This window comes from Scyliorhinus canicula, chromosome 9 (assembly GCF_902713615.1).
Source record: "Scyliorhinus canicula chromosome 9, sScyCan1.1, whole genome shotgun sequence".
Taxonomy (NCBI): domain Eukaryota; kingdom Metazoa; phylum Chordata; class Chondrichthyes; order Carcharhiniformes; family Scyliorhinidae; genus Scyliorhinus; species Scyliorhinus canicula.
The window spans coordinates 39,641,747-39,656,242 of NC_052154.1; the positions used below are offsets into that span (position 1 = coordinate 39,641,747).

General features: G+C 47.9%; 1 protein-coding gene across 8 annotated transcripts in view; it reads right to left on the reverse strand.

The window, feature by feature from the left end:
* Window positions 1-856: 856 nt before the first annotated feature.
* dpy19l3 (dpy-19 like C-mannosyltransferase 3) overlaps window positions 857-14,496 on the reverse strand; it is a 117,944-nt gene continuing 104,304 nt past the window's right edge. For all 8 annotated transcript variants that reach the window (XM_038806570.1, XM_038806565.1, XM_038806566.1 and 5 more), the window contains exon 19: window positions 857-2,653. In XM_038806570.1, coding sequence (XP_038662498.1) covers window positions 2,480-2,653 — 174 coding nt within the window. In that variant the 3' untranslated portion in view covers window positions 857-2,479. The remainder of the gene's footprint in view (window positions 2,654-14,496) is intronic.

The window sequence follows — 14,496 nt, forward strand, 5'->3', positions numbered from 1 at the left end:
ACATCAGATAAGATCTTGATCTAAAATTAAATAATGACAAGTGAACATACAACACTATAACCTATGTATATATTTACAGCAGAAATCATTTTCCCTCAAAGGTCATAAGTCTAGCCTGTCACTGTAAACAATTATTACAAACACAAAAATAAAAGTATCCGTAATAGCTGACTCAATGGGAGATTTCCTGGCAAAATTAGCACCTATAATATGAAATTACATGGATAGATTAGAGAAGTTGGAACTGTTTTCCTCAGATAAGGCTGAGAGGAGATTTGATAGAGGGATTCAAAATCACAAGGAGTCAGGGGTGAGGAAACTTCCTGGGAAAAAACTTCCCCACTGGAAGGATTGAAAGTGAAAGGACAAAAGAAGCAATGGTGACATGGGAAAAACATTTACACGCAGAGAGTGGTTAAGGTCTGGAATGCACTGCCTGACCGTGTGGTTGAGCCAGGTTCAATCAAGGCATTCAAAAGGGAATTGGACTGCTAAAAGGGAAGAATCTAGTTTTATGGCAATAGGCAGGGGAGTGGTACTCGGTGAATTGCTCATTCCCAAAGCTGGTACACATGTACCAATTTTGTGATGAAAGCCTTCTTACTACAAAGGCTTCGTAAAAATACCTTATTTAGCCCAATCACTTAATTGATATGTTCCCATGACAGCAGTGAGATCGAACCTCTGGGTACATAGTGTGTCCACAACATGAATGATTACTAAAGATTCAGTTAAAATTAATATAAAATCCAAGAAATTTCACGTTTGACTACATTACAATTTTAACTTTAGAAAATGTTCAAGGCATTTGTAATAAAAGCTACATTTTGTGAACAAATGACGATATCCATTTGAATATATTAATTGAATGACTGTTTATTTCCTAACAATTCTGCCAAACAATGAAGTGGAATGAAACAGCTGAACCCACAAAAGGTCCTTTTTGAAATCTACATATTTGCTATACAAAGTGGATACAGAAATTAAACATTCTTTTAAAATGCAAAATTCAATAGTGAAACTTTTTAGCATTGTTAAATTGCAATGTTACTATAGAAAGTCAATTGTTTCTAGTAATAAAAATCGATCACTATTCAAAGAAAAAATACTAATTGTAATATTTTTCAGTACAAAGAGCCAAGTACCAATTGGAATATTTCAAGTGTTAGTGCAACATAATGTTTATAATATTAAAGGGGCAGGCTCCTGACTAGAAAAAAAAGAGCTTTAATCCCGATTAATGTTCAGTGTGTGTCTTATCTTGTGTTAACAAAGGTACGAACGACATCAACAGAATAATACACTGGATTATTTTGTCCTTGTGTTTGAAAAGAACAGCATAAAATCAGGGGTTAAGTGGTTGGTTTGAAGAAATGGCAGAAAGAAGCGGACACAAAATAGAAGAAAACTAATTACCACTGTATCTTCCAGCAGCGCTAGCAACATTATACATCCACATTTCAGTAGCGTTATTATTCTTAGTTGTTGCCAGTATTCAGTTACATGCAATAGTATTAATCATGCAAAGACTACAATGACTGTATCCAAAAATCTCTAGTCAGTTTTACATTCAGTCAAAATAAAATGGAGTTCCACTGAAATGGGCAACGCAATGACCTCCGGCCATCAATTCAGATACTTGCCAATGTATAGACATATATGTGTGAACTGTTGTAAGATGTAGCTCTGTAGGCTAAAATTTCCATCGCTGTCAGTCGAAGTGGTCCATTAATTCAGTAATTTAAAAATTCACAAAAAGGCCCAGAACGATGGAACAGCACCATAATAAAAAACATTTCATACACTGTAATACTGCCCAACGAATCTAATCTAATTTGGCACTAAGTAGAGGTGTCAACATTTACTTGTCATTTTAAGATAATTTATATCAAAAATCTGCTAATCACAGCCTCCAAATGAAAGCGTAGTTTGTTCTTTATGAATGGTAACATAAATGAAAGCAAAATATAATTTTATTGTATTACTTAAGACAAGTATGTGATAATGCTAATAAACTATCAATACTGTGAGAACGTGCGTCTCCAAAGGCAGTCTGAATTACCAATTCAAATAACTACTGCCACGAGTTCTAAGGCAGGATGACCAAAAATAAATTGATCAAAATAAATTATTTGGTGATGTCTGATAGAAAAACATTTCAACTTGTTGGATATAAAAGTGAAACAAAAAACAGTTTACCTGTGTTAATAAAAATCTTGTTTCAACAAATGACTGGAAGTGTAAAACAAAAGTACACTGCTTGAACTAGTAAAATATTTAAGTGAGACAGGGCCCTTTCTGGGTGTTACATTTTGGGTTGAAAGATGAGCTATGATAACTAACTCTGGCATTCAGCAGGAACAAGCTTCCAATCCCAAACACAAGACTAAACACTTTCATAAATATAGCTTTGCATTTTCTACTGTTGAAACCAACACCACTATTTTGCAATGTAATGAATGGTTGCGGAAACCTATTTCTAATAAGGTACATCCTTCTTTTTCTTCAGTTTGTAAACATGGAATGTTTTATTTTTAAACACACGAGAGAAATAAATGGTATAGGGAGGCTTATTTGATTTAATTTCATCACAAAAGCGTGGATAAGGAGAAGGCTTCAAATCAGGATCATTTGCTCCAGGACCATCCATCACCTGCAAAGTTTAGAATTAGAGTTACAGTCAGATTCCCCATAACATACATTCTTACAGCGCACAAATGTTAAAGACCTTCAAAATAAACATTTTAACATTCACAATAAGGTTGATTGTGATTATTCAAGATATTCTAGTCAGAACCAAGTCTTGTAGAATTACTTATTATCTAAAGTCTCAAACTGTTTTCTAAATCTAAGTATCTACTACATAAACTGTTTTCTAAATCAGTCCTTAAAAATTAAGTTAATATTGATCTGTATGTTGCAATTTCATTTAAGGGCAGCACTATGGATGAGCTGAATTACTTTATTTTTACAAGGATAAAAATACATCAAACACAATACCATATCCATGAAGACAAGCATGGTTATTCAAGAAAGAAATGTGGAACATGAACTTCATGGTTATTTACCGTCATGATACCCTGAGCTATTGGGTGTCTTGAGCACAAGTAACCTTTTATTTAGTACAAATAAATAAATAGACAACAAATGTAACAGACTGTCTACTTCCCCTTTTCAAAGCTCCCCCCCCCCACCCCTTCTCACCATTCCCACACTATACACACACACTCCAACAAACAGCACAGAAGTACAATGTAAAGTATTGTTCTGCGTACAGTCCAGACAGATCGTTCCATACATTAAAAAAAAGGACAATGTAAATACATGGACACAGGCATCGGGTGGAGCATACAGAGTGTAGTACTACTCAATAGAGGAGATGTTGGTGGAGAGGGAAAGGGAAAGGGAAAGGAAATATTCATAAAAATGAAAGGATAAAGATGGTTGGTGCCCTGGGATGACTTCCAGTCAATGTCTTTCTGAAGTTCAGGCTTTCGTTTTGGCACATCTCCCTTCTAGGATTGAGAAGAATTTCTCTGGCAAGGGTGTCTACCTTCTCTGCAGACACAGCATCATTTCAGATTCACAGCCTAGAATGTCTCAACGTTTTCAGAACAATAAAACAGCAAGCAGGAGAGAGAGAGAGAGAGAGAGAGAGATCATTCCTTTCACTTCCAAGGTCTAAACACCTCTGCCTAGTTCTCTCAGAGAGCATCTTGGAAGAACCAATCACTGACCGTTGTCAGGCAAAACATTGTCCCTGACCAACCCACCGAATGCCTGTTAACCAATTGATCCAACTCCCTCCAAACCTGGTGTTGTGTTTGGTCTTTTGGATGTCTTACAAAGGAATCCACTAAACACCTTGATTTCTCCAAACCAGGATCTTTATTGAATCACACATGGTAAGATAGCGATCTGTTACATGGAGTTTCTTTGTACTCCTCTGGAACTACACCTAGCAAGACTTTTCGCCTGTATGCCTCACTACCATCTCCTACAACCATCTGGTTGTGCCCCCACTTATATTGGAGTCAGTGGTCATATGACCACTATCTCTAGACCACATGGTGTGTCTGCACCACCACCTACTGGTTGAAGGTCCCACACCATTCACCTATGATATTGCTTACAGGCATATCACCACACCGGGGGCTGGATTATCTGATTCTGAGACTGACGCCGGCGTGGGAACGGTAGCGTTTTACGACTGAAAAACCGGCCACCGATTCCCCCGTTTGGTGGGGGGCAGGTATACAGCGTAGAGCACCCGGCTCTAGCTGCGGATACGGCCGGAGAATTTCCGGGTCCGTGGCCGTGCCGTGCAACATGGCGCCGGCCGCACGCGGACCCGGCCTGCCAAATAGTGACTCCCTTTGGCCAGGCACGCCACCCCTGGACCACCCCCCACCAGCGCCCCCAGCCCCTGCCAAAGCCCCTCCTCCCACAGATCAGCTCTCCCCCCACCCTCCCCAATTTTGGCAGCGCTGGACTTAGTCCGTAGCCGCCACACAGAGTTCCCGAAAATAAATACCACACGCGATGGACGCCATTGGGAACTCGCTCCATCGGGTGCGGAGCATCGCGGGGAGGGCCTCAGGTAACATCCTGAGGACGTCCAGATGGTATGTGGCGTACTTGTTTTGGAGGGGGCGGAGCATCGCAAAAGTGGCGCCACTCTCTGATTGCTGAACGCGATTTCGGCGACAGAGACCGGAGAATCCCGCCCCTGGTTCCTAAGATCCACTTGGTGCCAAGGAGTATGGCTTCTCTCCAAAACCTGAGAACACAGTGCCCTGACAAGCAGGCTGATTCAACTGAGTCTTCTGCTTAAAGGCACGTCCCAATTCTGGGACCACAGACCAAAATAATATAAAATAAATGGGAACAAAGGAAATAAACAGGAATGACTCTTACAATAACTTTTGTCCTCCTATTCCTCCAGTAGCCACTTGTCAAGACCATCTCTCAAAACATTTTGAATAGTCTATTCCATCTTCTTCTGATTTAAATGGTTCAAATACCAGCTCAGTACAGGTTGAATTGCTCTTTTTGGCTCACTTTCTCTAATTTTACTTTTATTTATCTGGGAATGTAACCCCTCCATTTTGTACTATTTTACCATTAACCTTTTTTTTTAAAATAATTTTTTGAAAAATATATATCAACAAAACAATAATAACAATAACAATAATAATAATAAACACCCCCAGGCACCCGTAACAATGCATATAACAAACCCCCCCAAACCCCGCAACCCCAATAAACAACAGAATAAATTAACAATAAGCAAATTAACTTAAACACTATCACCCTAACCCCCCCCCTTTCCCCCCTCCCCCCCGGGTTACTGCTGCTGCTGACCTAGTACCTTATCGTTGAGCCAGAAAGTCGAGGAAAGGCTGCCACCTCCTAAAGAACCCTTGTACTGACCCCCTCAGGGCGAACTTAACCCTCTCCAACTTAATGAATCCCGCCATGTCATTAATCCAGGTCTCCACACTCGGTCTTGCATCTTTCCACTGCAGCAAGATCCTCCGCCGGGCTACTAGGGATGCAAAGGCCAAGATATCGGCCTCTTTCGCCTCCTGCACTCCCGGCTCCACCCCAACCCCAAATATCGCGAGTCCCCAGCCTGGCTTGACCCTGGATCCCACCACCCTCGACACCGTCCCCGCCACCCCCTTCCAGAACTCCTCCAGTGCCGGGCATGCCCAGAACATATGGCCATGGATCGCTGGACTCCCCGAACACCTGACGCACCTGTCTTTGCCCCCAAAGAACCTACTCATCCTAGATCCGGACATGTGGGCCCGGTGCAGCACCTTGAACAGGATGAGACTAATCCTCGCACATGAAGAGGAGGAGTTCACCCTCTCCAGGGCGTCCGCCCATGTCCCCTCCTCAATCTGCTCCCCCAGCTCCACCTCCCACTTAGCCTTCAGCTCCTCTACCGACGCCTCCCCCACCTCCTGCATTACCTGGTAGATGTCAGACACCTTCCCATCCCCGACCCACACCCCCGAAAGCACCCTATCCCTTACCCCCCGCGGGGGCAGCAAAGGGAACCCCTCCACCTGCCGCCTAGCAAACGCCTTGACCTGAAGGTACCTGAACATATTCTCCGGGGGGAGCTCAAACTTCTCTTCCAGTTCACCAAGGCTCGCGAACCTCCCGTCAATAAACAGGTTTCCCAACTTCCTGATGCCCGCCCTGTGCCACCCCAGGAACCCGCCATCCATGTTCCCTGGGACAAACCGGTGGTTCCCCCGCAGCGGGGCCTCCACCAAGCCCCCCACTTCCCCCGTGTCACCTCCACTGCCCCCAAATTTTGAGGGTGGCTGCCACCACCGGGCTCGTGGTGTACCTCGTTGGAGGGAGCGGCAACGGAGCCGTTACCAGTGCCTTCAGGCTCGTGCCTCCACAGGACGCCATCTCCGTCCTTTTCCATGCTGCCCCCTCCCCCTCCATTAGCCGCCCAATAGTACCCAGAGAGGTTGGGCAGCGCCAGACCCCCTCTATCACTGCCCCGCTCCAAAAAGACCCTCCTTACCCTCGGAGTCCCATGCGCTCAAACAAATCCCAGAATGCTGCTGTTCACCCTCCTAAAAAAGGCCCTTGTAATGAAAATGGGGAGGCACTAAAACAAAAACAAAAACCTCGGGAGCACCGTCATTTTAACGGACTGTACTCTACCCGCCAACGACAACGGCAGCATGTCCCACCTTTTGAATTCCTCCTCCATCTGCTCCACCAACCTAGAAAAATTGAGCTTGTTCAGAGTCCCCCAGCTCCTAGCCACCTGAACCCCCAGGTACCTAAAACTCCTCACTGCCCTCTTTAGCGGGAGCCTACCAATCCCCTCCTCCTGATCTCCCGGGTGTACGACAAACAGCTCACTCTTGCCCAGGTTCAATTTATATCCCAAGAAACTCCCGAACTCAGCAAGAATCCCCATCACCTCCGGCATTCCCCCCACCGGGTCTGCTACATACAACAGCAAGTCGTCCGCATACAGCGACACTCGGTGCTCCTCCCCACCTTGCACCAAACCCCTCCACCCCCTCGACTCCCTGAGAGCCATGGCAAGAGGCTCTATTGCCAGCGCAAAAAGCAAGGGGGACAGGGGGCACCCCTGCCTCGTCCCACGGTGGAGCCTGAAGTACTCGGACCTCCTCCCATTTGTCGCTACACTCGCCATCGGGGCCTCGTACAGCAACCTCACCCATTTAATAAACTCCACCCCAAACCCGAACCTCTCCAAAACCTCCCACAAGTACCCCCTCTCAACCCTGTCAAAGGCCTTCTCCGCATCCAATGCCACCACAATCTCCGCCTCTCCTTCTGCTGCCGGCATCATTATCACATTTAGCAGCCTTCGCACGTTAGTGTTCAGCTGCCTCCCCTTCACAAAACCCGTCTGATCTTCATGTATCACCCCGGCACACAGTCCTCTATTCTAGTGGCCAAGATCTTTGCCAGCAACTTGGCGTCTACATTCAGCAGTGAAATCGGTCTGTATGAACCGCACTGCAAGGCGTCCTTATCACGCTTCAGGATCAGGGAGATTAGTGCCCGAGACATCGTCGTGGGTGAACACCCCCCTCCCATGCCTCGTTAAAGGTCCTGACCAACAGGGGGCCCAGCAGGTCTGCATATTTCTTATAAAATTCAACTGGGAACCCATCCGGTCCCGGCGCCTTCCCCGACTGCATGTGACCAATCCCACTGACCAGCTCCTCCAACTCGATCGGTGCCCCCAGTCCCTCCACCTGCTCATCCTGCACCCTTGGAAATCGGAGCCTGTCCAAAAAATTCTCCATTCCCCCTTCCACCGCCGGCGGCTCCGACCGGTACAGTTCCCTATAGAAGTCCCTAAAGACCTCATTGACCTCTGCCCCCTGCCACACCACATTCCCATCTCTATCCTTCACTCCACCAATCTCTCCAGCCGCGTCCCGCTTACGCAGCTGGTGCACCAGCATCCTGCTCGCCTTCTCTCCATACTCATAGACCGCTCCCTGCGCCTTCCTCCACTGTGTCTCCGCCTTTCTGGTGGTCAATAAATCAAACTTGGCCTGCAAGCTACGCCGTTCCCCCAGCAATCCCTCCTCCGGGGCCTCCGCGTACCTCCTATCCACACTCAACAGCTCCTCCACCAGTCTCTCCCTCCTCTCCCTATGGGCTCGGATGGAGATCAGCTCCCCCCTAATCACTGCCTTCAGAGCCTCCCACACCATCCCCACCTGGACCTCCCCAGTATCATTGACCTCGAGTTACCTCTCGATACATCCCCGAACCCTCCTACACACCTCCTCATCAGCCAACAACCCCACGTCCAGACGCCAAAGCGGGTGCTGGTCCCGCGCCTCCCCCATCTCCAGATCCACCCAATGCGGAGCATGGTCCGAAATCACGATAGCCGAATATTCGGCCTCCTCCACCCTCGGGACCAGTCCTCTGCTCAAAACAAAGAAATCAATGCGGGAATAAACCCTGTGCACATGGGAGAAAAAGGAGTACTCCCGAGCCCTCGGTCTCCCGAACCTCCAGGGGTCCACTCCTCCCATCTGGTCCATAAACCCCCTCAATACCTTGGCCGCCGCTGGCCTCCTGCCTGTCCTTGAACTAGAACGATCCAGTAGGGGATCCAGCACCGTATTGAAGTCCCCCCCATGATCAAGCTCCCCACCTCCAGGCCAGGAATGCGGCCCAACATACGCCTCATGAAACCAGCATCATCCCAATTTGGGGCGTACACATTAACCAAAACCACCCTCTCCCCCTGCAGCTTACCGCTCACCATCACATATCTGCCGCCACTATCAGCCACAACCTCAGACGCCTCAAACGCCACCCTCTTCCCCACCAGGATCGCCACGCCCCGGTTCTTCGAGTCGAGCCCCGAGTGGAAAACCTGCCCCACCCACCCCTTCCTCAGACGGATCTGGTCCGCCACCTTCAGGTGGGTCTCCTGGAGCATGGCCACGTCCGCCTTCAGCCCCTTCAGATGCGAAAACACCCGGGCCCGCTTAACCGGCCCATTCAACCCCCTCACGTTCCACGTAATCAGCCGGATCAGGGGGCACCCCACCCCCCTCGACTAGCCATAACCCATCGAATGCTCGCCCCTGGCCATCACCCCTTCGGCCCGTTTCCCACGGCGATAGGACCTCACCCCGACCCCCCCCGAACTCCTCCCTGGCCAATCCAGCAGCAACCCGGTATTTCCCCCCCCCCAGGCTAGGACTCCTGCTAGCCGCGACTCTCCCTCCACTGTACTCCCGTGAGCCAGCTGACTTCTGCTGACCCCGGCAGCTCCCGCTCTAACTCCGACCCCTCCCGATATGAGGTCCCCCCTCCTCCCCTGCATCAGCTCCTGGGCACCGCTTTGGCGCGGGAAACCCGGTCTAGTAACCCCACCCCTCACTACCAGCTCCACCCCCTCGTCCCGCAGCGCGGGAAACCAGAGAAAAGTCCGCGCTTTCACACTGCCCCACCCCACCAATGCAGCTCCCAAACCGCAGTCCCAACCCAACCACCAACTCCGTACAAACAAAGACACAGATCAACCACAAACCCCAGTACCCCCCTTAGAACATAGAACCATAACCCACATCGTCCAAAAGCGAGAGAAAAAACAAAAACAAACAGAATAACCCGCTACAGCATAAACAATGATACATGAATAGAATAGAAAAACTCCCACAGCCCCCAATCTCTAGTTCGAGTCCAGCTTTCAGCCTGCACAAAGGCCCACGCTTCCTCCGGGGATCAAAGTAGTGATGCCGGTCCTTGTAGGTGACCCACAGGCGCGCAGGCGGCAACATGCCGAACTTCACCTGCTTTTCATGGAGCACCGCCTTCGTCCGGTTAAACCCGGCTCTCAGCTTGGCCACCTCCACACTCCAGTCCTGGTAGATATGCACTACCGCATTCTCCCACTTACTACTCCTCACCTTCTTGGCCCATCGGAGAACACACTCCCGGTCACTGAACCGATGGAACCGCACCAGCACTGCCCGCGGGGGTTCATTCGACTTAGGCCGCCTGGCCAGCACTCTATGGGCCCCCTCCAGCTCCAGGGGCAGATGGAAGGATCCTGCCCCCACCAGCGAGTTCAACATCACGGCCACATAGGCCGGCAGGTCCGACCCCTCCAGCCCCTCCTCGAGGCCCAAGATCCGCAGGTTCTTCCTCCGTGACCGAAGTTCCATCTCCTCGAACCGACCTTGCCACTTTTTATGAAGTGCCTCGTGTATCTCCACCTTCCCCACGAGGGCCAAAACCTCCTCCTCGCGCTCAGAGGCCTGCTGCTGCAACTCGAGTATCGCTGCACCCTGGGTTGTCTGGGTCGCCAGCAGCTTACTCGTCATCACCTTCAGGGATTCCAACAACTCCCCTTTCAGCTCCGTGAAATAGCGCAGAAGGGCCGCCTGCTGCTCCTCAGCCCACTGCCTCCACCGGCCGCCATTTTGTCCACCTTCCCCCGCTTTTCATGGGGAGCTGCTGCCGTTTTTCTCCTCGCCCCACTTCGAGTCCGAACCATAAATCCCAGGGGGTTTTGCTCCAGACCCCTTTATCCACCGGGAATCGTCGAATCAGCGCCGATTGGGGCCCTTAAAAGAGCCCACAAGTCCTTTTAAAGCGGGAGCTGCTGAACGTGCGGCTTAGCTCCGCATAGCCGCAACCGGAAGTCTTTACCATTAACCTTTAGTTTTATCATTGCAATGACCATTGGATTCTCCATACTATGAATGATGGGTATGCGCTCAAATTGTACATTTCCGAACTTGGCCTGTTCTTGTTATCTATTCAGTCTCCCAAACTATGGTTCCTTTTCTGTGCCTGTGTTCATGGAATCACTGTGCATTTCCAGTTGCACTATTTTTTTCCACACATTGGTACTTCCCAAAGTTACAAAAGCTGCAATTAACTCTGAAATGATCAATCTACTTGAAAATTCTGGTCCCAGTTATCTTTAGTTATTTAGGCTCTCAAATTAACCATAGTGTCTACATTATTATTTATCTGTAAAAATGTGCTTTTCGGGACTTCTGGATGCACTACCTTTTCCCCCCACTAAATACATGTCAAACCCCGTTGTGATTTCTACTTTAATTTTTAATAATCTTTATTGTCACAAGTAGGCTTACATTAACACTGCAATGAAGTTCCTGTGAAAAGCCCCTAGTCGCCACATTCCGGCGCCTATTCAGGTACACAGCGGGAGAATTCAGAATGTCCAAATTACCTAAGAGCGTGTCTTTTGGGGCTTGTGGGAGGAAAACGGAGCACCTGGAGTAAACCCACGCAGACACGGGGAAAATGTGCGGACTCCACACAGACAGTGACCTAAGCCGGGAATCGACCTTGGGACCCTGGCGTTGTGAAGCAACAGTGCTAACCATTGCACTACCGTTCCGCCCAATAATTAAAAAATATGGAAACAGTTTTGTCAGCATTTTAAACTTTCCACTCCTTCGCTATTAGGTCGTATTTGTAATCACCACTTAATTCTTGCCTTCCATGCTAGACTCGGCATTTACCTTGTGGAGGAAAAGGGGACTCAAACATTTCACTGACCTGTTTTTGGAAGGAAAATTTGTCAGCTTTAGCGAGCTTGCAGCCAAATTTAGTTGACCTGAATCTAGACTTTGCCACTATTTTCAAGCCCGTGGTTTTGTTCACTCGCGTTGTCCATCCTTTCCTCAATTACCTCCAAGTACATTATTGGAAGGGATTTTGTCATTGCCTCAAACCAGCAGTGGTTCTATGTCAAGGTTTTATGATCTAATGATATCCTCTGGATCCTCCCCTCTCCATAAGATTAAAAAAATGATTGGGAAGCAGAGCTTGGGCTTGACCTTACAGATGAATGGTAAGAGGAGGCCCTTTTTAGGGTCAACTCCACATCCTTCTGTGCTCAGTTAAGCTTAAAGTTCTACACAGAATTCACTTTACCAAGGCCAGAATTAATATTTTTTTTCTCCAACACAAGCAATTAATGTGACAGGTGCTCACTTGCCCCTGCAGACCATACAAACATGTACTGGTTGTGCCCGAAGTTGGCAGGTTTTTGATCATTCTTCTTTGATACCCTTTCCAAAGTTCTAGATATTGACCTATAGCCTTGCCCTTTGATAGCCATATTCGGAGTCTCATCTGCACTGATCAATTTCATTAAGTTTGAGGCTTACGTCATTGCATTTACTTCATTAATAACCCACAGGTGGATTTTATTAACTTGGAAGTTCCCTAGCCACCCAATGCTCCATCCTGTTTGGAAGACTTAATGTCTTGTCTATATTTGGAGAAGATAATGGCCGTGATTCTCCGCAAAAACGATGGGTGGGAGAATAGCGGGAGGTCCGCTCCCGCACCTCCCGCTATTCTCCCACCCCCCCCCCCCCCCAAAATGGCGTGTCCGGTTTTCCGACACGCCGATCGGAGAAATGCGGGCCGCCGTTTTTCACGGTGACTCACGATTCTCCGACCCGGATGGGCCGAGCGGCCTGCCGTTCCCGACCTGTTCACGACGGTGGCAATCACACCGGGTCGCTGCCGTCGTCAACAGGTAAGTGTGGGGCCTAGGGGGGGGTGGATCGGGGATCGAGCACCACGACCGTGCTCGGGAGGGGACTGGCCCTCGATCGGTGCCCACCGATCGTTGGGCCGGCGTCTCAAGGGGACGCACTCTTTCCCCTCCGCCGCCCCGCAAGATCAAGCCGCCACGTCTTGCGGGGCGGCTGAGGGGAAAGACGGCAACCGCGCATGCGCGGGTTTGAGCTGTCCAACCCGCGTATGTGCGGCTGACGTCATTAGGCTCCGCCGCGGCATCATTCTTGGCGCGCTGGGCCTTGAAGCCAGGGACAAGGCCCGGCCGCCGAGTTTCCCAGTACGGCCCACCTATCCCCCGGGTAGGGGAGAATAGGGGGCCGGGAGAGGCTTCCCACGCCGTCGTGAACCTCTCCAGGTTTCACAACGGCGTCGGGCCTTGCGGAGAATTCCGCCCTAAGTATGCCATAAGAGGATCCACTGAGAATTTTTTTAGTCAATGGCAATCTGTTGTCTCTTTCTTTGAAGAGTTAATTACTGTCGACTGGCAATTTTTCTGTTTTGTTTTGTATAGTTTTTATTTGTTTGTGGTATGGTACTTTGTTTACCTGCTCCTTTCCATTTTTGGAAATCAGTAAAGAGAACTGACAAAAAAAAATTGCTTTTAGGACATTTTAGTCATTTATTTGCGTAGACCTCTAATCCAGTTACCTTTACTTGCAATCCAGTTAATGGATCACCCCCAATTCTTTTCCCATCAACTCCTTTCCTTTCTCTTTTGTTTCTTCTTTAACAACATCCATGCAGCATTTAGTGCTATTCCACCCTTTTGCTCATAATTTAAGATTTGTCAGCTTTCTTCAGATTGCACATTCCTAAAGCATACACTACCCATTCATTTTGCAGCAAATGGGTACATCACCATATCTTGATCTCTGCATTTCCAAATTAATTTTTTTCTATCACTTGTTTGAAAGACAAACCTCTCTCACATGCAGTGAACATCATCTTAAAATTTACTGATATTCTATCTACTTTGATCACAGAGAGGACTCCAGCTGACACGATAGTCTGAAGGGTCTCTTTCCATGCTGCAAAACTCTTCGAGGTAAAGCCTTCACACAATGCATTTCAATATTCTTTCCTGGGAGCGAAACTCAAACCATTGGCAATCTTCCTCTCTCTCCGGAGTCTACAAGTATTTACAAACCGAGTTTGGTGTGATTAATTGACCTATCTAATTTTCTCTTCTATTCATACAACCTTAGTGGTATCCTGGACTTACTTAAGCCGTTCACCCTACTTTCTTTGAAAGAAACTGCAAACAATCAGCACCACAGAATGGTTACAGCGCAGAGGAGGCCATTTTGCCTGTCATGTCCCTGCTGACCCTTTGGAGGAGCAATTTGCCTAGTGGCCTTTTCCCCTTTGCCTGTCACATTTTTCCTTTTCAGATAATGATCCAAGTCCCTTTTGAATGTCTTGACTGAACCACCTCCACCACACTCAGGCAGCACATTCCAGATCCTAACCACATCCTGCACTAAAAAGGTTTCCCCCCCGTGTTGCCATTTCTTCTTTTGGTAATTATCTTAAATCTGTGTTCTCTTGTTCTTGATCCTTCACCAATCTGAACAGTTTCTCCCTAACCATTCTGTCCAGGCCCCTCATATGTTTGAATGCTTCTATCAAATCTCCTCTCAGCCTTCTCTTCTCCAAGGAGAACAGTCCCTGCTTTGCCAATCTGTCCAGGCAATTGAAGTTCCTCATCTCTGGGGCGATTCTTTTGAACATTTTCTGCACTCTTTCTAATGCTTTCATATCCTTCCTAAATGTGGTGCCTAGAACGAGATGCAATACTCCAGTTGAGGCCCAACCAGTGTTGTATGCATAAATTCCTTGCTTTATAACCTATGCCACTATTAATAAAGCCCAAGA